Raw genomic sequence first — 23,639 nt, 5'->3', positions numbered from 1 at the left:
CATTTTCAATGGCTTTTGTCCTTAATGGCTTTTTTCCCCCTTACATTACTTTTACTTTTATACTTTAAGTAGTTTTGAAACCAGTACTTTTATACTTTTACTTGAGTAAAAAACTTGAGTTGATACTTTTTTTGACACCTCTGAAAGGCAGAGCCCAGATATCTGAACTGCTTCATCATTTCATTTGGCTTAGAAACTTAAACTCGGTTGATGAACTGTCCACTTAGACAGCTGAGTGCTCATATCCAGTTCTTATCAGATTTATTTCCACACATGGATGAGGCCTGAAACCATCTGGGCTGAAAAAATGATTTGGTTCAAACTTCGACTGCAAGCTCTTAGTTTTTGAGGTTTGCACGTTATCACCATGCTTCTGGTACTGCAGCTTCTTCCAACTATCAAAAAGCGTTCACATGAGTTTGAGCGGTCATTCTTCTAAATCTAAGAGTGTGAGCGTATATGGGGTTTTATCTCGTTTGTCACACTCAAGTGACCCAATTCCAACTCTCCCTCCCATGAGGCATAGCTCACATATAAGAGGACCTATAAACAGAGAAAACCCTGAAAAGATTCAGATTTACCCCGATCAATGTTAGGTGCAATTCATATATGGAAATAAATCTGAAGTAAATAAGATACATACATTTCAGTCATGTAAGCTGATGGATAAAACAATCGATTGTCACTTCCCAAGGAAAGTCACTTTACTTTACTAATAAATGTTGTTTTTACCTATATAATTACAGGGAACTGGCTTTCCATTGAGCTCATGTGTGACTTGCTTGAATTTGTTACTGATGGTGAGATGATTAAAGTAGCTAAAAGAAACCTCGTGTTGGTGCTTTGGTTAGAGGGAATGACAGTTTGTTGACTTGCAAGACCAGTTAGTGTTGCTAATGGAATATGACCCTCAATGTTGAGTAGGGGTGGGCAAAAATATTGATATAATATATCGCGATACATAGTCTCCTGATACGATATCGATATTCAATGTATGTATCGCGATATATTGCTGTATCAATATTTTTGCCCACCCCTAGCTGTACTGTATTTTTGTGATTTCAATTTCAGTGTGGGTGAGACACTGCATTTTATTTTGAGTATTTTGTATCTAAGAATAATGCACACTGCACTTTTTATTGTGTTTCAGTGTGTTTTCTCATGCAAATATGCATATTAAAATGGAAAGTTTGAATTACATTGTTTTGACTCAGTCTGTCCAATGAATTATCACTATCATCTGATGTACATATATACAACTTGGATTTTAAGATGTGTAATGCATTTTTAAATTTTTCGGTGAACTATGTAGAATATCGCGATATATCGGGATATATCGCATAATCGGGATATCGCAATATTGTACTGTATCGTGGCTCAAGTATCGTGATGCGTATCGTATCGTGAGGTCCTTCCCAATACCCACCACTAATGTTGAGGCTATGTTTATTTATATATAACAGTATATGATAGTTTTACTTCCATAATTATCCATAATTTTAGTTACATATGTTTTTGTACTTTTAATTCCTCTCTTCTTAAACTTTATTACAAAACTATAATGGCCAATGTGTATTGAATTAAAAAAAAAAACAAGCTCCAAAGATGAAGTTGTAGTAAATAAAATGTCTTATGGCATCTAAATTTGCTCCGTAAACTAGGTCATCCACGAAACGAACTGTATATATAGTGTTACATGTCTATAATATCAGGTAACTGACTTTGTACTTATGGGGGACAACATCTAAAAATAGACCCTCACCCCAAGACCACCAGCTCTGCCTGAGCTCATACTGAAGTCCTACATCATAGGTCTATATCCTCAAGCACACGGCTATGAAAAGGGTACGTAGCATTTGCATGGCTGGAAATCCCCCTCACAGATGAAACAACTGTTTTAATGCCTCAAGTAATAGTTGTAATACATTTGTCAGCTATGGTTTATCTGGGATGTACCATTTGTGGGTATTGTGGACTTTGCTTGAGAGGTGAATGTTGTCTGAGCAGTTGGAAGACAGAAACACGCACTCTCCTTAGGCTGCATGATTCATGACATGACAACACTTTATTAATAATCAGAACTCCTTTTATAATTGCATTGCAAACACAATTCATTTCAACACATTTTACTTCTTCATTTTGCTTCTTATTTGTGATCTGGCATAGTTGAGAAGGTTTCAGTGTAGGTTGTGTCATTATTGCCTATAATTTGTACAAATCCACTTCTGGGGCTTCTTGCCTTTTACGTTTCAACATGCAAAGGTTTTAAAGACGCATCGGGTTCTTGGGAGGGTGCATAACTGAGGATGGATCTATTTCAGCACCGACGTTAAAAACGATATCAGATTACACCGCAGTGTGCTCAGGTGCCGACAGCTTTATTGTTTTTTTCTCACTTTTTTTTTTATGATCCATGATTCATGTCTTTTCTAACACTCCAAAGAACAAACAGATTTATCTTAAATAAAAAAAAAGTTTATAATATATATTCATAATTGTTGTTGCAGCTAGATATGCAGTTTTTCAGTTCATGATTTATGTACGTTTCATAGTAAACATTGGTGGCTGCAGAGCTCAGCTAGGTGTCCTTCATTTAGCTGGAATGTGATGAATTCAGGTCATGGGGGGAGATGTGCCGGTATTTTTCCAGAGTCTCTGCCACCGGCTTCCATCTTATATATCAGAGTGCATGTTTTGAACCCTCCCCCTTCAACACTTCAACACACCAGCCCTGCACACGTGTGACCCCACTTCCAAATGAACCCTCCAAAATCTTGTTTTTTTTTTAAAGATTTGTTTTGTGGCTCTAGTGACCTTTATTAAAGGTGTAGATAGGAAGAGGGTAGAGAGAGAAGGGAGACAACATGCAGCAAAGGGTGGCAGGCCGGGACTCAAACCTGCGACCACTTCAGGAGGACTGCAGCTTCAGTACATGGGCCACTTGCTTAAACCACTGATCCCCCAGCGGCCCGAACCGTTAAAATTGTTGATTCAATGGCAAATACGAACATAAGCAAAGAAAAGACAAAAAAAAAAATCTTGTGCCGTAATGTGATAAACAACACCTACTGGTACATTTCAAAATGAATTTGATTAATTGGCAACAACATCATGACTGAGAATAAAGGGGAGGGGTTAATTGCTCTGTAAAAGACTTGAAACTCCTTTTTTTTCCTTAAGAGGAGAGAAATGGTTCAACCTGTTATGATTCTCTATGGGATAACATACACATTTATGATGGTAATGTTAACAGGTTTTGAAGCTACCAAGATGACATATTTAGCTGCATGTGGGCCAAAAGGCTCTGAGGCTTTTTTTATTGACTGAGGACCTTCCTGAAAGGCAGCTCGTGGTCTTCCTGTCCAGGTAGATTGAAATGCTGAAGCCAACCATCCATGAATCTGTGATCTACACTTGCTAAGTCCTCTTCAAAGTCGTGGGAACCTGCTGGATCTAATGGCCAACCAGTTGGTTGTAAATATGTGTCAAATTGCATCAATTCCTCTGGCACACATGGGCTCACCAGCCACTTTCATCAGGAGTATTGTAACATAAAGATGGAGATCTCCTATTCATTCTGCCTCCACTCTTCATCTGTGCATTCACAGTCACCTCACCTAGCCTTCTCAACGTGTGTCATCCCAAACAAGTATACCACATTTTGAAAATGATCCATTTCCTTTACTTTGTGATGCACAGTCATCAAAACATAGAGTCAGGGCCGCCGCAAGGGGTGTGCGAACCGTGCGACCGCACGGGGCCTCGCGCTATGGGCGTTTTTTTTTCCTTTTTTCCCTTAAATGTAAATGTAATATATCCCATAAATATCAACATTCACGTTCCATTACAGACCTAAATGTGTACTAGTCTGTGCATATCAATAAATATATGTGCAATGATGCGCGTGTCTGTTGTTCAACACAACTGCGTCAGACCAAGCGCAGACACAAGGTGCTCTGATCCAGACGGGTGGAGTGTGGAACAAACTGTCACACAATGTCGAGAGAACGAGACAGATTCAGGAAATTTCCATCAGGGGATGAAAAAAGAAAATAAACTAAAGAAAATGGAAGAGTTTAATGCCTCTCTGAAAGGCTCGTTTGATAAATTTGTTGCAAAAATCACCGATCCGACCGGGTCTCAAGCAGCCGTGGGGCCCCGCATTGAGGCAAGCCGAGATGATGATGATGCAGGGGAAGGTATCCAGTATTTTGCTAATTGGAAAGTTAAAATTGCGCATATAGACACCCGATCCGACCCGAAAAACCCAAAAATTTCGCGAGGGCCCCCCCCGGCCCTTTCGCACAGGGCCTTGCAAATCTCCCAGACGGCTCTGCATAGAGTAAAACCTAACTGACAGTTTTGAGCCGGACTTCAACGACCGGACTTCATGAGGCCAAACTGCCAAAATCCTTCCACAGCAAGAGATGGAAACGAGGATATAACCTCGACCTTGTCTGTGTGGGCAGTGAACTAGCATCCAGAGCTGTGAAAGAGGTCCTGGACCCTATCTCCCACACGCAACACCGGCCAATCACCATAACCATCCAATCCGTTCTACAAACAACCACCGTCCCCTTCCGCAGAAGGTTCCATTTGCAGAAGGCTGACTGGCTGTCATTCCAACAGGACACCGAAGAGTCCCCAGCATTTCACCACACCCCAACAACTATACCATGTTCACAGAACTGCTGAAAAGGTTAGCCAGGCGACACATACCAAGAGGATGCCAGACCTGGTACGTCTGTGGGTTGTCAAAAACATTCAGCGATCTACTGAACGCCTTCCACAGGGAATACCACCAGGACCCTTTCACCTCCACCACCACGGAAGTCGGAGAGATGCTGTTGAAGTTCGGGGAAAATCGCAGGCAAGTCTGGAAGGAGTAAATAGAAAACACCAACATGACCAATAACAGCTGGAAGGCATGGGCCACAATCCGCCGCCTCGGTAAAGACCATATCACACCACCCACGCTGACAACAGTCAGTAAATTCAGTTGCAGCACAGCTGGCGGAAAACAGTTGGAGCAAAAACCCTTGCAGACCCACAGGAGAATACTGCCGTATCAGACCACCCACAACCAGCCAGCACTCTCACCAAGCCCTTCAACCTAGAAGAACTAGAAGCTGCAATGAGCATGCTGAAATCTGGGAAAGCAGCAGGAATCAAGTACATACTGGCGGAAATGATACAGCACCTGGGACCTAGCAATGCTGAACTCATGCATGGCACAGAAAACAATCCCAGCTGTATGGTGAAAGGCCAAGACATTCGCAATTCCCAAACCTGGAAAGGACCCATCGTCCCACAAGAACTACAGACCGATTTCCCTCCTCTGCATCACCTACAAGCTCTATGAGAGGCTATTACTCCAACACCCCATGACACTTTTACTAAAGATCAAGCTGGCTTCCTGTGCTGGGCAGCTACTGAACCTCACCCAACACATTGAGGACGATTTTGAGTGCAAACTCATCACTGGAGCAGCTTTCATAGACCTTACTAGGCTTACTAGGCTGCCTATGACACTGTCCAGCACCGCACCATGATCAGGAAACCTTTTGCCATGACTAGTGACCTTGACCTGTGCCAAGTCATCAAAAGTCTCCTCAGCAACAGGCGGCTTTTCGTTCAGCAAAACGTTAAAGGGAACCCTGCATATTAAGACATGTAGTCCCTAATTAGCCACAATTGTTCTCTTGTACTAAAATATGTTGTTAGAAACACATAAAATAATCTAATTGCTTTAAAAATCTACAATGTTTATTACATATTTTGACCTGCGGGAGGCGCCATGTTTTACCTGCGCAATGCATTCTGGGGGCGATGACGTAGAGCGGTGGCTCTGGGAAGATAAGCCCCATTAGTTTAACTGGGACAGGTATCTAAAACATAGTTGAGCAGCTCTCTCCCGGCCGTGGAGGCTGACGAGGGAGCCCATAAGACGTCTCGGTTCAGGCAAACTGGATCAAAGTTCTGTGATGCACGGGAGATCTGCAAAAATGATCAATGTTGTGCGCATCTTACCAGTGCATTAGGCTCCTGCGTAGACGGCGTAGCCTACGGCGTAGACGGCGTAGGCTACGCCGTAGCCGGGGCTCTACAGCCCGCAGCGCTCCGCCACCCGCTCTCCGCTCTCCGCTCTCCGCTCTCCGCTCTCGCTACCGCCGCCGGGATGGAGACGCCGGTGGGCAATATGCACGTTTGAGTGGGCATAGCCCCCCCCTCTCCCCCCTAAAACCGGCCTCGGTGCTGTGTGATGACAGACCGGAGGCTGAGGGGACTGGCCCGGGACTTTGACGAAACGGGAGGCGCAGACTTCGCTTCAAATAGGCAAGAACATCTTTATTTAATTTAATGACGGGGTTTTTACTGGGGTTTTTATTGTAGCATCGGTTATCTGCTAATTGAAACGTGTTGTCTGTTAGTCTATCTGAGTTTTATGGTGTTTTTATAGTTCATGCTGTATGGGGCTGCACTTTTTTTTAATTTTATTTAACTTTTTTGTAGGTGCGCCGTCACCTTAATGTTCAGCTGTGTTTTCATCTGTGTTTCTGGTGCGCCGTCCTCTGTTTAGCTGTGTTTTCATCTGTTTCTGGGTGTCAGAACAGTGGACGGGGGCCAGCAGGTGCCACCGTGTGACGTACTACCCAGAATGTAAAAAACAATGGCGACCTACATGTTAAATTATATTTTCAAATTTTATAAAAACGAAGACATCAACAAGGTTTTTTATATCACATTGTTATAATTGATACCAACATTTATCTTTTAAGACCTACATGTCTTAATATGCAGGGTTCCTTTTAAGAAGAGCAAATGGAGAGCCCAAAAGAACGGCCTACCACAAGGCAGCGTACTGGCCCCCCTCCTCTTCAACATCTATACCAACTACCAACCACTTCCCCAACAATGCCACCGCTTCATCTATGCTGATGACCTCTCCATTACCACCCAACAGGAGAACTTCCAGAAGATTGAGTCTGTCCTGGAAAGAGCCCTCCAAGAGATGACAAACTATGACAATAACAACCACCTGAAACCCAACCCATCAAAACCCCAACTATGCAGTTTCCATCTTAAAAATCGAAACGCAGGAAAAGAACTGAGCATTTCATGGGATGGCCAAAAATTCTCCAACCATCCTCAACCCATGTACCTCATAGTCACCCTCAACAGGACACTCTCTTTCAAAACCCATCTTCAGACCACCAAAGCCAAGGTCAATACTCGAAACCACATCCTGCGCCAATTGGTAAACTTAAAGTGGGGTGCTGATCCATCAACCATCCGCGCAACTGCTCTAGCCCTGTGCTTCTCCACAGCCAAATATGCTCAAGCTGGAGCCGCACCCGCCCCACCAAACTGGTTGACACCGCCCTCAAAGACACCTGCCGCAGGATGCCTAAAGACCCCCTGCATGGACACACAGCCCCTCCACCTCGACTGAAATCCAGAACCAGTTTCCAACCAAAGAAACAGCTAGGGCCAAAATCTGGAAAGATGAATGGAACCAGCTCAACACATGAGCCCATGACTGGAAGGAGAGAGGAATCATCCCGACTGAATGCCTCGCCAGCGTGCATGACCTCCCATGGCCGACCTGGAAGACCCTCAACAGACTAGTGGAGTGGAGCAAGGGATGGCAAAGCACTCATTAAAACATGGAGTTACCAGACAGAAGACACACGCATCTACTGGACTGTTACGATGCCCCCCAGTGCCGCCCCGGGACCTGGTGGAACCAACCCCAACAGCTATGACCTGCGCCAGATACTGGCAGAACGACATCTGAGATTGCAACGGACTCGAAAAGAAGATTTAAATTTGACGCTATTGGTTTCCCTAGAGCTCCTGAGACCGTTGTGATGCAACGCCACGGAGAACATGATGCTGTGTCAATTCTCCAACGAGTCTTTAATAGAGTAGTGAATGACTCTTCATCATTTTATCCTGAGTCATGCACCATCTTTTATTAGCATTACACATCATGGAAGTTTTTCAATTATTTGATGCCTCAAACCAGAAGCATGAAGGAACATTTTGTTTAAATTAAGAAATGTTTTGAATTTGCTTATCTTTCTTTCTTTCTTTCTTTCTTTCTTTCTTTATGTTATTCTTTCTTTCTTTCTTTCTTTCTTTCTTTCTTTCTTTCTTTCTTTCTTTCTTTCTTTCTTTCTTTCTTTCTTTCTTTCTTTCTTTCTTTCTTTCTTTCTTTCTTTCTTTCTTTATGTTATTTTTTCTTTCTTTCTTTCTTTCTTTCTTTATGTTATTTTTTCTTTCTTTCTTTCTTTCTTTCTTTCATGATAGATAACTATAGCTCAAATATCCTGATACATAGCACATAATTCCTAGAGAACTCCATAATCTAAGGAAAGTAAACACAGACATCGTTCAAGCCGTTTGTTTATCCTCTTCAAAATGTTCATTAAAAAACTTTTTGTTGCACAACTGGAAAATAATCAGCTAATGGTGCTGTCTGGATGGAAGCTGAAACATCTTTATGAACAAAGTGAAAAGAGTCCAGTTGTCTTGATTCAAGCCTTTGATACCAAATTTATTGAAATACACCATGTGGTTGCTGAGATATATTCATCTTAAATCAGGCATGTCAAAGTGCAATAAAAATGATTCCCTTTTGCAACAATTCAGCTTGGATGGAAATAATATTTTCATCCTCCAAAAGTGAAATCTATAAGTAGCATAATAGTTAATGGGAATTTTTCAATTTCAGAGTGATGCATTACTGTAGAAGAGAGATTAAACTTGAGCAGAGAGGCTGCCACATAACACTTAGTTTTATCTCCAACAAAGTAAAGGCAAAGGGAAAGTTTCCTGTTGATGAGGTGGGCGAATGGTCCATTGAAGCTTCCTAAAATAGAGGCCATCTCCGAAAGCTTAGATAAAAATGTTTCACAAAGAGACAGCCAGAAGTAGATAGTGGGTGACAGATTAAATGTGCAGTTCACTCGCAAAATATTTATATTCACTGTTAATTCATTTGGTTTGCAGGTACTGACTCTCACAACACAACTTGCATTCAAAGTTGAAATGAAGCCAGAAACAAGAGGGGAAAACAATTCATCACTGCACAAAGAATCTAGTCCCCAGACTCAACTTCTTGTCTGACAGCTGAGTTCAGCTTTCTGACAAAGGGAAAAGAAGGGATCTCAATGGATCTTCTCTCCACAGACGATGAAAACTGGTCAGTGCCAACACTCACAGACTGTCAAATTAAGGATTCAGACACAGTTTCTGAATTGTCAGGGATAGACGCCGTGTCTGAGCTCTCTGACTCCAAGGTGGACTTCGCACGAAATGTTTCCTCTCACGGCCGAGACCCAGACGGTGTGAATTCTTTGACGCCGGGCTGCAGATCATCACAGCGTTGCTCACTTATCTCAGACCAGTCACCGAAGGATGATGGCGTCAGGATTCACAGCTGTTTGGGTCCATCAGAGTCTAAATTACCCATTTTACCTCAAGTCTCTCGTGCCTTTATTTCACCCCGATCCATTTTCACAGGGTCTGTCTATTTCTCTCGCTCGCAAGCAATGTCTACACCTGAATCCAGATCAGACAATTTAATGGAGCCCTCTTTTACTGAGTCTGAACACAGTCAATACAAAACTGTATTTGGGTCATTATCAGATAGTTTAGACAGTGATACAGCTGTAGAACCAATGCCAGACCTTTATATTTTTGAAAGTGGTACACATGACTTCACCCTAAGTCAAGCTGCAGATGCCAACAAGATTACATGTCCTGAATACCTGCCATCATCACAGGCAGGTGTGGAGAAGGCGAACTGTGACGTGCACGTCCTAATGAGTAATTCAGCTGGCATTGTAACACAATGTCATGGCAGCTCCAGTGAAGAAAGACATAAAGAGAATGATGTGTCAGATGTAAGCCAACATGAGGAGTTACGAGCACCTGCTGTGGATACCGGGAAGGTGGATTCAATGTCAGTAAACAATGCTGGATCAGGGAAACCAGAGGTCAATGATGTAACCCTCCGAATGCGGCACAACAGCCCTATTGAGATCTGGTTGGACGCATGCCAGTATCTGACGGATGAAGATGCAGAAGATTGGGATGTTTTGGACAAGACAGGTTACTCTTTGATGCAAGGAGATCATTCAGCTTCAAGTGTCCCCTTCATTACTGCAGAAGAGAGAAAAGTGTCGGATTACAACCCTATTAGTAGCAAGGGGATTGGCTGGTCCAGCGATGACACTAGAGGTCGGGGGCCACCATTTGAAAGGTGGCCATCAGTAGACAGCTGGGCAACGGCACTATCAGACTGGACTGGAATCATTGAGGCTTCACCAGAAGACATCACAACTGTCTTTGCAGAGATAGGGGCAGGGATAGATGCTCTAACACAGGCTTTAGAAGAGGCAAATACCAACATAGAGTCAGACGCACTGCGAGAAGGTCCGGAAACAACAGTGGAGGAAGAACGCCAGCAAACTATGGGTGTACAGGATCAGCATCTAAAGACTCAAAACATCTCAGAGAGCTCCATCCAAGCTGAGCAAAGCGGTCTCTCTTTGTGCCTCAAAGCTGCAGGACCAGAACTCCTTGACGGAGGCTCCCAGAGGACCGAATGCCCTTATGAATGGGAGGCAGGTGATCTTCCAAGCTGCCAGGCAGAGTGCTCTTCATCCATGGGTCCATCCTCTGGAAATGGAGATCAACCTGGCATCCCTCCTGGATTATACAGTGTTGACGGAAATGAGATTCCACTGACCGCTGGATCTACTTCTTCTGGTGATGCAGATCCTTCTCAGTTTAGTGGATACATCAAGTTCTTGGAGACAGATATTTCCGACCACAGTGAAGACGATCAAATTATCCTGAATATAACAGAGGATGCAGACTTGAACACACCTGCAGAGCTTGGTTTTGAAAAGGTAAGAGGTTTTTTTTTCATAGACTTCCCTGGTTATAATCTCTGTTCTTGCGAAACCGAGAAGGTTCACTCTCTAGTTTCTATGAAAAAAACATGAAATATTCTTATTCTTCTGCCTGTGCCTTTTCAGTCACTATTTTATTTTGATGATGTTTGTGTTCAATGTTTGTTTGGTGAAGTGACTGAATAAAGAATTTCAATCAATCAATTATTACAAACACACCAATCTCAATGAGTATGTGGGAGAGAAAGTGGAAATACTCGGAACAGCGATCACCTTACATTGTCTACAAACAGACAAATCCGTCACGTCGAACGGAAACAGAGCCAACATGTTAAGAAACACTCCCGCTGTCCTTGTGACTGCTGCCATTTCCTTCAGTGCTGGTAGCCAGCTAGAAGGTGAACATGAAAACAAACCCATGTATGTCATCTCGTGTGAGACTCATGAGTATTGTAGGCTCGCTCGGGTTGGAGCCACTCAGGACTAGCACCCAGCATTGATCGTGAGTTACTAGATAAGTCAGTTGGCTTACATCTCAAAGACCGACAGAGAGGCTTCAGACAGACTGAAATGGCATCTAATAATAGCTGGGAGTTCAGTGATAATAGCATGCATCTGTGGCTTGTCAGGGTGGAGAGGTGAGAGGACAGCACAGCTGAGGACTGAAATATGACCCCCCGCTGCTCTGCCGCACTTTTGCGCCCTTTAAAACATCCATTCCAACCCCATCTCCTTTAAAAACCCAAGATCAGAACGCAGAAAGGTCCTGAGACAGAGGCGACTGCTTTTCCAAAGCAGATCTGGACTGTGACTGTAACAGGTTGCATGCAGGACGTATGGACTGTTGGACTGGATGTAGAAGCATGGTGTTTCATAAACATCTGCTTTGTGGCTCAATTGAAAGGTTTGTTTTGGAAAAAATAATTAGTCTTTTAACCCAATGCATGCCAGTGAATTGGCTTTATTTTGATTTATGCACCTTTGCTTTTAAGGAACATACAATGAAATATATTGTCTTGCACATCAATGTGTGATTTTGTAATCCTGATGTTTCCATTTTCACTGCCAGCCATTTGGAGATCTACTGTGTCAAGTGACAGATGAATGTGGCCCCCTCCAGCTGGACTCTGTGGCCCTGCAGCAGCTTGATTGTAGGGGAAACAAGACGACAGCAGATCTCAGTTTCCTCACCAGAGACCGCGAGATAAAGTCTGACCTGCCTGGTGTGGGCAAACAACCTGACCTGCAAACACACCCGCGATCTAACACTTTAGGAGGCTTTGATGGAGCATTACTCGAGGAGCGACATTTGGGGAGTCCTGAGTTTATTGTGCCCTTAGCTCCACTCTGTACGGGTGCTTCCTTTGTTTGTCGGACAAACAGCAATTTGGAGGCAAATCAAATCCATACAAAACGGTCTGTCAATGACAGTATCAGTTGTCATCACATACTACACAACACACTTTCCCCAACCCCAGATGGAATTACTATGGAGTCATTTTTGAGAGGTCGTGAGAAGTTGATTCATAAAAGGCAGAATATAATAAACACCACAAAGGAATCTTCACTGGACCCACTGCAGGAGATCCACACTGGTGACGCCACAAAGTTTTTCCTCCCTGCAAGACAAACGCCAACTGAGAGGAGCAGCAATCTCAGTGGACAACCGGCAGACTTCACTCTTGACCCTGCTGACAATTTATTTATATCCAAGGAGAACCGTGTTGCATACATCACTTTAGATTTGAATGACCCATTTGTCCCCAGGCCTGCAAAACCGGTCAAGACAGCTACAAAACCTAAGAAGGTAGAGCTGAACATGCCTCACAGAACGCACAAGGACAGCAAAGCGCGCTCCAAAAAAGAGAAATCAGCTGGTCATCATCATCATCATCATCATGTACAAAGTTCCAAAATGCCAGAAAGTCCTCATCATGTTTCTCCTCAGCAGATAAGCAAACAGCAAGAAAGTCTTGCTACCACTGGAGAAAATCATACCAGTGACAACTGTCCTCCTGGGCTTGAGTCCAAGGATGTACAACAGGTGATTGAAACTGCTGTGAGGAATGAAAAGAGTACAAGCAAGTACCATGGCAAAAAGAAAAAGAAACATGGACAAAACACAACAGTAAAGAGTGGAGGGGAGTCATTGATTGATGTGGACAATGGGACAAAGCCAAAGACTGCAAAGGGAAAGGTTGACATGTTTGAGGCCAAGCTGGGCACTAAAGCTGGGAAAGTTCACAAGGATAGTGATCAGACTGATGGCACTGAGAAAAGGAATGATAAACCAGAGGCTAAAGCGCCACAGGAGGAACAAGGTCAGCGTCACGCAGATCACAAAGACCAGTCAAAAAATCTCACCAAGCCTCTGAATGACGACGTTATCAAAAGGCGGCGCCTGTTTGGGGATACGTTCGGGAAGATTATCAGCAACTTGGAGACTAAACTCCCAAAGACGGATGCCTCCATAACGGCAAAAGGAGAGGAGAGCCAAGCAAATGTTGGAGCAGCTCGCAAGAAAGCCTACAGTGAGGCGGTCAAACAGAAAATCCCACCAAGAGAAGGTGAGGTGATCTTCATACAACCGCTCATTGTCCTACAACATTTCATAATATTCATCATAATGGCATCAATTTCTTCAGATATCAAGGTGCTGCAGCCTATTCAGGCAGAGTCTGTGAGCGGAGACCCCCAGAGTCTTTGCCTGTGGTGTCAGTTTGCTGCAGGATCCTCGGACTACACTGTGACCTGGAGCAGAGAGGGGGCCGTCCTTGCAGAGACCAAGAGAAGGTACCTTCATTATACTTCTTTTTATTGACATTCAGCATTAGACATTCACATCCAATACATCATGTACTGTATGCATACATTTTGCATCTGTTGTCTGTCTTAAATGTCAGAATAATGTTTTTGTTTTATGTCCAAACAATGAAAAGAAAGACAAACCACCAAAAACTACTATGTACAAGTTGGGAGTGATCTTTTCAACATAACACAGTCATTGACTTGCGAAAATAAAATCAGGCCTATGGAGCGTGACGTAGTTAACCCAGTATGAGGTTCAAAGTTTATTTAGATGGGACAATGCCTATTAATTAACACTACATTAAGCAGTGTAAATACACCGGCTTTAGCAGAAATGCTAGTTTCCACCCGCAGTCCCCACAAACAACCAGACACACTCACACTCACACCTACGGGCAATTTAGAATGATCAATTAACCTAATAGCATGTTTTTGGACTGTGGGAGGAAACCGGAGTACCCGGAGGAAACCCACGCAAGCACGGGGAGAACATGCAAACTCCACACAGAAAGGTCCTGCCGGGCCTGGGAGTCGAACCGGGGACCTTCTTGCTGTGAGGCAACAGTGCTAAACACTAAGCCAACGTGAATTTCTCCAATTCATAATTAATAAATGCCGTTATCTTCTCCATTTTATAAATGTCCATTGTAATTTCTATCAACACCTTTAAAGTTGGGCTCTCCTGAGATAACCCTTTCCTTGTAATAGTCTTTTTACAGGCCACTAGCAGGATATTCATTAAATGTTTATCTCTTCTTGGCCAGTCCTGGGGTATGTGTCCAAAAAACATGGTCTTACTCTCGAGGGATATTTCGCATTTGAAGATATCGTGTAGGGCTTTGTGTCTCTTTCCAGTAATTCTTCATGACAGGGCAGTCCCAGAAAACACGGTATGGATTTGCATTTTGATTACCACAGTTTCTCCAACAGACAGAGGAGTTATTACCATAATGAGACTTCTGGGAGGGTGTAATAAAATACCTCATCGAACTTTTCCATCCAAACTCCCACCACTTCTGTAAGCTAGTAGGCTACAAGTCCATTGACACCTCCATATCATTGTCCATTCTTCCTCCGATAGAGTTATCCTTCCTTCTTAATGTATGAAATTGAGTTTGGTTTCAGATTCAACAGACCCTTATACAAGTATGAAACAATCCATATTTTCTGACTTATAAGCTTTTGTAAACAGTTCAATCAAACATGTGCTTGTCTTTGTTGCATTTTTCGCCTTGATATCAACATAATGCTGCAGTTGCAAACATCGAAAGGAATCTTGATTTTCTAAAACGTGTGTCCTTTTAAGCATTTCAAAACTACACCACATAAGGCTGTTATACCATTAGCTATCCAGTCCTTGAATTATATTACATTACATTACTGTATACTTCATTTTTACCAAGTATTTACAAAGATCCCTGTTATGAATCACTCAGTGGTCCCTTTTCATACCAGAAAAAGAGACATATCAATACTTTATGTATAACTGCACCTACATTAGATTTCAAATGTTTTACCTTGATGCAGCAGTGACCTTCATTCACTGCTGCCTTTCGTACAAGAGCAGGGACAGGTGGATTTGTATGGAGCCAAATCAAGGCCAGAAGTTTTGCTAATTTGAAAATAAAATTTGAACCTGAAAATTCTTTTTTACAGTTTAATTTTTTTTTTTCGGTATCAGTTTCAGATCTTTTTTTCCAGTTTCACATCTTTTTTTTCAGTTTCACTTCTTTTTTTTCAGTTTCAAATCTTTTTTTTTCAGTTTCAATTTTTTTTTTCAGTTTCAGACTTTCGGCCCCGATTTGGCGTGGGGGGCGTGGCATCATGAGTGACAGCATAATAATAAGAAAGAAGGCGGGGGACGTTCCTCAGTCATGTTGCCTTCAGGAAACGTAGGTTGCAGAAGTTATCAGTAGAAGTATGATTCAACACTTTATATACACCATATTCACGTGATTGGCAGTGGAAAAAACGGATACTAGTGACACATTTCTGTTTAAAAAGCTGTTTTAGACCGTACTTGGCAACAGCCACACTTTAAAGTTTGACAATTCCCACTTCCACATACTACCAAGTACGGACTAAAACAGCTTTTTAAAACTGAAATAAAAAGTTCTGAAACTGAAAAAAAGATCTGATAAAAAAAAATGTAAACTGTAAAAAAGAATTTTCAGGTTCAAATTTTATTTTCAAATTAGCAAAACTTTTGGCCTTAATTTGGCTCCATAGATTTGGACCTTCCCTTCCTTGAGGTCTCAAGCTACCCCCCCCCCCTAAAAAATGAAAAAAACTGGATGAAAAACAAGTTTGGTTATTGGCATGGGGGGCTGAGGAAGTGTGTCTGTGTGAGAGAGAAGTGAGAATAAAATAAAAAAACTTCACTTAAAACATCAAATTAGTCACAAACAAATGAATCTGCTGTATCTGATTCCTAATCAGACTAGTGAATAATAGTCGTGAAGATATACTTCAATATATTGAAGTATATCAATATATTATATTTTAACTAATTATGATATAAGATACTAGATTCAATTTAAAGTTAACAATTTTCCAAATGTCAAACTATATCTTTTACCTAAAAAACAGAATAACAGGAGCGCTGCTGGTGTCCCCACAACATATCCATACACCCTGAGGAAGGCGTAAGCCGACACGCGTTGGTGTTTTTTAGAATGTAACCCAGTCCAAAAAAAGGTTTTTTAACTTTTTTCAAGCCACCAGCATTTTTCTTTTGAGTTCAGTATATCTTTAACCTCTTGGGACCTGGCGTCACATGTTTTGTTGTCCGTGTCATAATATCTAATTTCTTAATGGGACCCAAATCAACAACAAAATGAATTGCACCCTAGTAGGTTAAATATACAATTATCCAAACAGCAGAGGTGTCAAGTAACGAAGTACAAATACTTTGTTACCTTACTTAAGTAGAAATTTTGGTTATCTATACTTCACTGGAGTAATTATTTTTCAGACGACTTTTTACTTTTACTCCTTACATTTTCACGCAATTATCTGTACTTTTTACTCCTTACATTTTAAAAACAGCCTCGTTACTCTATTTCATTTCGGCCTTTAAAAAAAAAACTATCCAGTTAAATTGCTCCATCCGGATAGAGTGAATTTGGTTGTGGTTGTTTCAGATGTTCTTGTCCAGTTTTGTTCTTACATCCGTTCCCTCAGATTCCTGCAACTAAACTTGGATGTACATTCCAATAAAGGTTAGGATAAATGATAACATGCCTCTGAAGTTTGACTTTTTGCACCATTACAATACTTATAGGCAACTAGTCATCATATCTCCTGCTCTCTGAAACACATGTTAATGCTCAATAGTACACATATATGGTTCTTTAATATATTTGCATTATACTAAAATGCATTCATTTTCAATGGCTTTTGTCCTTAATGGCTTTTTCCCCCTTACATTACTTTTACTTTTATACTTTAAGCAGTTTTAAAACCGGTACTTTTATACTTTTACTTGAGTAAAAAACTTGAGTTGATACTTCAACTTCTACAGGAGAATTTTTAAACTCTAGTATCTATACTTCTACCTGAGTAATGAATGTGAATACTTTTGACACCTCTGCCAAACAGAAGTCAAGGGACACTATTGCAGTTCCTACCATCATACCATTTTTTCACCTCGTTTTGCACAAAAATCACAGAATTTCATCTAAAATCCTTTTATTTCTCTCAATGTGATCATTTCATTGTTGAATTGGTGGCACTTTGCCTTTCTTTAAAGTGGAGGAGATGAGAGCAGAGTGTCTCTGACCATCAGCAAGGCTGCTTGTAAAGATCTGGGCAAGTACCAGTGTCGGCTCAGCAGCTCACACGGCTCTGTCAGCCTGGATTACCTGCTCACGTATGAAGGTACCAAAAAGAAAAATGGCAGCACAGGAAAAAAGCATCAGTAGCAAAAATGTAAGTGTCCGTCTGTTGTGACTCTTTTTCAGTTCTCAGTGAGATTGTCATCCCCCAGTCTCCGAACAACGTTTCATGTAAGCAGCAGTTCCAGGAGCGTGGTCTTCTATCTGCAAAATCGGGCTCAACCGCAGTGGACTGATTGTCTCTTTTTCTCCCAGCTGCCCCTGAAGACGTGTGCAGGGAAGAAGAGGATGTCCACTGTTCCAGGCTCCTGTTCAGAAAGGATTTCCTGTCAGACCAATACTTTGGAGAGAAACATCCCATCAGCATCCTCACTGAAAAGATTCACTTTGGAGAGGGGATGCATCGGCGGGCTTTCCGGACCAAGCTGCAGACGGGTCAGATGCCCCTGTTAGTGTCAGGACACTCGTGTGTGCTCAAGGTGCACAACTCTATCAGCTACGGGACCAAAAACAATGACGAGCTCATTCAGAAGAACTTCAGTTTGGCTGTGGAGGTAAGAACACCAAAGTACACAATATTTTAACACAAACTCTGCTGTTTGAGAGTTGAGCGATCTATGAATCTTGAACCTGAGTACATGGAAATGTACAGTAGGTATCTCAGACATTGAGCCCACAAGATATGATATGTGTGGAATGATTTGAAAAAATAAAGATTAAAGGGAAAAATAGAGAATCATGGCTTCAGTTTTTGAGGTACTGCAGTTAATGAAGACTGCAGTTTTAGGACCAGAAGAAAAAAAAGGTATCATGAACACCAAATTTATGAAACTAGTGTCCCTGAACTTGATGCACTTGATACGTTTTCAAAATTATTCTGATGTAAAATTGAGTGCCATAATATTTTTGGGTGTAAATGAATAAAAATAAAAGCAGAAATAAAACATGAGTAAACTAATAAATAATAATAATAATAATAATAATAATAATAATAATAATAATAATAATAATAATAATAATAATAATAATAATAATACATTGACCTATAAAGACAAATGAATGCATACAAATATGCAAATTAAATACATTTTATTTTAGGACAGATATAACAATCGCATTCTAAATGTTTTCATTCATTTCTGTATTTACTTTTTAATTCAATACTTTTTAATTCTCATTAATATATGTATGTTTATATATATATATATATATATATATATATATATACATATATATATATATATATATATATATATATATATATATATATATATATATATATATATATATATATATATATATATATATATTAATGACATATATTAATGAGAATTAAAAAGTAAACATATGCCTAAGCTAGTTATTTAGCACTCTAAATGGGTAAAATTATTATTTGGGGATTATTATTTGGGGATATTTTAACCTACTTACGCATTGCTCCTTCAATCATCCCCATATATCAGGCATTTATTTTTATTAGTTTTCCACTTTAAAACCAGATGTAATTTATTTATCTTCAGATGTTGCTGTTTTGACTATAAATTACACTTCATTCAAAAAAGAACAATGAAGGGTGAATGATGTTTTATAAATCAATTCTTGTATATGAATTATCACCAGAAAGTTTGACATGATTGACTTGTGCCCTGCAGGAGTGTCAGGTTCAGAATACTGCGAGGGAGTACATCCAAGCGTACACCGCTGCAGCTCAGTCTGTCGAAGCCTTCGGACACATCCCGGAGTGAGTGACCCGTTCAACAACCTTTTAACTCACATTCTTTTTCTTCTTTTTTCGCATTTTTTAACTCACATTAACTCGACTGCGTTTACATGAACTCAATAACCCTTTTAAAACCTGAATATTGGCAATAACCCGAATTTGCACGGCCATGTAAACACCAATAACCCTTTTGAATAACCTGAATTTGCTCATATCCCGGTTTTTAAAAACCCGAATATGATCCCTGGGTTACTCATTTTAAAACCGGAATATTCAGTCATGTAAACGCCAAACGGAATTTCCCGATTAAACTAAAAACATGAATTTGTTTTCTGCGCATGCTCTGTTCACAAGGAATCCTGGTCTTTTGAGTCCAGGAAGTTCTTATAAACACGGGGAAACGCAAGACCACGCCACACTTTTGGAGTGAAAAGGAGACTAATCATTTTATAAATGTAATGAAGGATATGAACATTTTGGCATTTGTAGACGGTAGAAAGTACCGGAATAGCCAGATTTACAAGAAGGTGAGCGAAAAGTTGCGCGAAGCAGTATTTGTTTTGAATTTGGATACAGGAAGAAGAAGCGGAAATGACGCTAATCACGTTCTCCGCGCATCGCTGGTTTGATCCAGATATCCCAAATGATTAATCACCATGTAAACAAGGATAACCCTGTTTGCTCTCGCATGTAAACGGAATATTCCGAATGTTTCAGTAACCGGAATATTAGCAATAACCCGAATTTTGACTGCATGTAAACGTAGTCACTGATGCCCTTTTACCAAACACTACTTTGTTTCATGTTCCCACCAGGATCATTCCCATCTACCTGGTTCACCGCCCATCCAACGACATCCCCTACGCCACACTGGAAGAGGAGCTGATTGGCGACTTTGTTAAGTATTCAGTCAAGGATGGCAAAGAGATCAACCTGAGGAGACGGGACTCGGAGGCGGGACAGAAGTGTTGTGCTTTCCAGCACTGGGTCTACGAGAACACAGAGGGAAACCTGCTGGTCACTGACATGCAAGGTACAAGCAGCACCTTTACCTGCAAGTGATTGCTTTTCAGATTATCATGTATGACTGTGTTTTGGTTTTTTCTTTGTAAGGAGTCGGGATGAGGCTTACTGATGTGGGGATTTCCACCTGCAAGAAAGGGTGAGATTATTTTATTTTTTTTTTTTAACTATAGCCAAGGCAAGTTTATTTGTATAGCACAATTCAACACAAGGTAATTCAAAGTGCTTTACATCAACATTAAAAGCAGCAAGACACAATTAAACAGTAGATAACAAATAAAATGGGGCCGGATTCACCATGTTCTTAAGAACGATCTTAAGAAATGTCTTAAGACCTAAAATTAAGAAGTTCAAAAGAAAGTTCTTAAGTGCAATTCCTCAATATTTTCTTAAGAACCGTCTTAAGAACTGTAATTTCTTACGAATTTCTTATTTTTCTTACTTAAGAATTTCTTAAAATATGTCATTGCATTGCACGCGCCCACAAACAACATTTATACAGGTAGTTTGCGTCTTAGTAAGTCACTCATTAAACATGGAGAAGCCAGGAGCTTGAGGTTATGGTGGATGAGATTAATGTGCGAAAAAAAAATACTATTGGGGAAAATTAATAATAATTAACTAGCACGCTAACTAACATGCTAACAAACAGTTAACAGGCTCCTTGTGTAATTAATTACAAAGTATATCCTCAAACTATGACCTACTAGTCTAAACTTGTCTAAAATGTGTTGAAAAAGGTGATATTAGAGGCTAAACTTTTCACAGAAGAAATTTTAAGACAGGTCAAGGTTGTCTTAAAGTTAAGAAAAAAACAAATTTGAGAATTTTTATTTCAAGAATACCATTTATTCTTAAGTTTTTTCTTAAGAAGAAACAAGGAGCTTGAGGCCGGATTGTGGCAAGATTTATGAAAAAAATCCGTATACATTTTAAGTTTTCTAGTAATAATGTCAGATGAAGCGTTCCAAACCCAAAAGAATGATTCCTCTAGTGTATCTCTCCTTTGCCTTGAACAGGCTGTGTGCTGCAAAATGTGCTGCAATTCGGTCCCGATTTTCCCGCGCTGGGCTGTGGATGTGACGTCACATGACGCTGCATGTGCGCTCTCCCCGTTCTCCCGTGCCGGCTTCACTGTTGGCTGCAGTACCCCCAACGGCCGTCGTGGTGAAGGGTGGCGCTAGAGAGTCTCATTTCTTAAAAGGAGCCTCAAGCTCCTTTAAGAAGAAAGTTGAGAAAATACTTAAGAACTTTTTTGGAGAATATTACTTCTTCTCTTTTTTTCTTCTTAAGACTGAACTTAAGAAAAAAATGACACTTAAGAAGATTTTTTTTCTTAACATTGTTTTGTGAATCCGGCCCCTGATCCAGATGAAATCAGGGGTCTGGGAGCGTCATAGGTCCACTGTACATGCAAACTGATTCACTCAAAGTGAATTAATAATTTTGCTTTTCCTTGCAGATATAAGGGATTCAAAGGCAACTGCTCCACTTCCTTCATTGACCAGTTCAAGGCATTGCATCAGTGCAACAAGTACTGTGAGATCCTGGGGCTCACATCCATGCAGCCCAAGGCCAAAAAGCCCTCTGCTCCAAAAAAGAAACCACCGCCCTCTGCTGCACCCAAGAAGAAAACATGTGGGCCACCAATCAAAGGCAAATCCTAATGGAAGAAGAATGTTGGATTTATGGTTTTATTTTTCATTTGATTGGTGGGGACTGTCTTTACCTACTCTGGACACAACCAGCAGATGTTTGATCTGTACTGAAGGCCTTGGTTAGAATTCATCCTTTTTCTTCAAAAGTTCAAGGAAAACCTTGCGATCACTTTAAGGAACGCAGAACAAGTTTGTCCCAGGTGGTGAACTATAATGTCTTAGCTTGATTGATGAGTTGCAATGATTTGCTTTCATTTTTTTTTTACTTCTGTGATGTTTTCAAAAGCTTGGTTCATTACATTAATGGACGTATTATTTGATTGATTAGAAAAAGGGGCCCTGAAGTAGAGCGAGCGGGTGCTCCTGGTGTGATTGGTTTGCCAGGTGGCAAAGAAGATAAATTATTACAATAGTTTATTGATTTAGTGAGGCCCTGGATGAGCTCACTTTTATATATTTTGGAAACAACACAAGGACATTGTGTACACTTAGAGCTTATGGAAACTTTGACCGTATTTGATGAAAAATGTGACGATTTCTTGATTGCTTTTAGTTTTTCTTTACTGTAACATTGATTTTAAATGTCTCTCAGCCAGTTTGGAGAGATTGGAAGCTTGTGTGATACAAGCGGACTAAATGGACTAAGAAGAGGGGGGGTCGTGTGAGTCCCACATCTTTTTAGTTACACATATGCCCTTTATTAGAAAATTGACCAATTTAGCCTCACCAAAAACAAAAGTAGAGTCTTTTAAAAGACCATAACCTGCAGCAGAGGTGGGTAGAGTAGCCAAAAATTGTACTCAAGTAAAAGTACTGTAACTTCAGAATAATATGACTCAAGTAGAAGTAAAAAGTAGTCATCCAAATAATTACTTGAGTAAAAGTAAAAAACTACTTGGTGAAAAAACTACTCAAGTACTGAGTAACGTCTGATTTATTTTTTTAACACAACCATTCAAACAGACAAAAGTATAAAATAATCATCTTCAGGCAAATTAAATCAATAAAATAATAAAATAAATTAAAATTAATAAAAAATAGCTTAAATTAGAATAATCTCAAAGTAAATTCAAGTACTTTAATAAATAAAAAAATAAATTAAGCACAAGTAGCACAAAATTTCAAGCCTTTTTTAATTTTATTTTTTAACCAGATAAACTCTGTGTGTGTTTGAGTCTGTGTAAATGTTCAAAACCATTCAAAAACAAACATTTTTCCCAAAGAATCACCCAGTGATGTCATGAGATTGACGCGTACGCGGATAAAAGGGATAAAAGAAAAGTAACAGCTCAACGTAGCCTAATGTAGCGGAGTAAGAGGAACAGTTTCTTCTTCACAAATCTACTCAAGTAAAAGTAAAAAGTATAGTGATTCAAAACTACTCCTAAAAGTACAAAATTTCCCAAAACTTACTCAAGTAAATGTAACGGAGTAAATGTAACTCGTTACTACCCACCTCTGACCTGCAGACAAATCAACGCGAAGCCCATTTTTCGGCCCATTTTTTAGCTCATGTCGTCCCCACACATAATTTTGGCTGAATGGCATGATTTGAAAAACAGCCTGAGGCCAATGAATGTATGGAAAGTGAAATGTTCATTCAATCCCTCCCATGACCTGACACCAGTATGATCTATGAAGTGTTCCAGTTATGTCACTAAAGTCTCTG

At 40.6% G+C, this 23,639-nt stretch overlaps 1 protein-coding gene across 1 annotated transcript; it reads left to right on the top strand.

Annotated features, from left to right (window-relative positions):
* The first annotated feature begins 1,806 nt into the window (after window positions 1–1,806).
* Window positions 1,807–22,891, top strand: alpk2 (alpha-kinase 2). Its single transcript, XM_061733666.1, has 11 exons — window positions 1,807–1,845; window positions 9,016–10,922; window positions 11,995–13,492; window positions 13,571–13,718; window positions 17,485–17,612; window positions 17,696–17,740; window positions 17,825–18,123; window positions 19,222–19,310; window positions 20,105–20,322; window positions 20,403–20,451; window positions 21,775–22,891. Exons 2-11 carry the CDS (start codon window positions 9,177–9,179, stop codon window positions 21,977–21,979), a joined length of 4,425 nt encoding a protein of 1,474 aa, XP_061589650.1. The 5' UTR covers window positions 1,807–1,845; window positions 9,016–9,176; the 3' UTR covers window positions 21,980–22,891.
* The last annotated feature ends 748 nt before the right edge of the window (window positions 22,892–23,639 follow it).

Source organism: Cololabis saira, chromosome 11 (assembly GCF_033807715.1).
Source record: "Cololabis saira isolate AMF1-May2022 chromosome 11, fColSai1.1, whole genome shotgun sequence".
Taxonomy (NCBI): Eukaryota; Metazoa; Chordata; class Actinopteri; order Beloniformes; family Belonidae; genus Cololabis; species Cololabis saira.
Note: the sequence above shows the minus strand (reverse complement) of the source record. Positions and strands in the feature narration are given on the sequence as shown.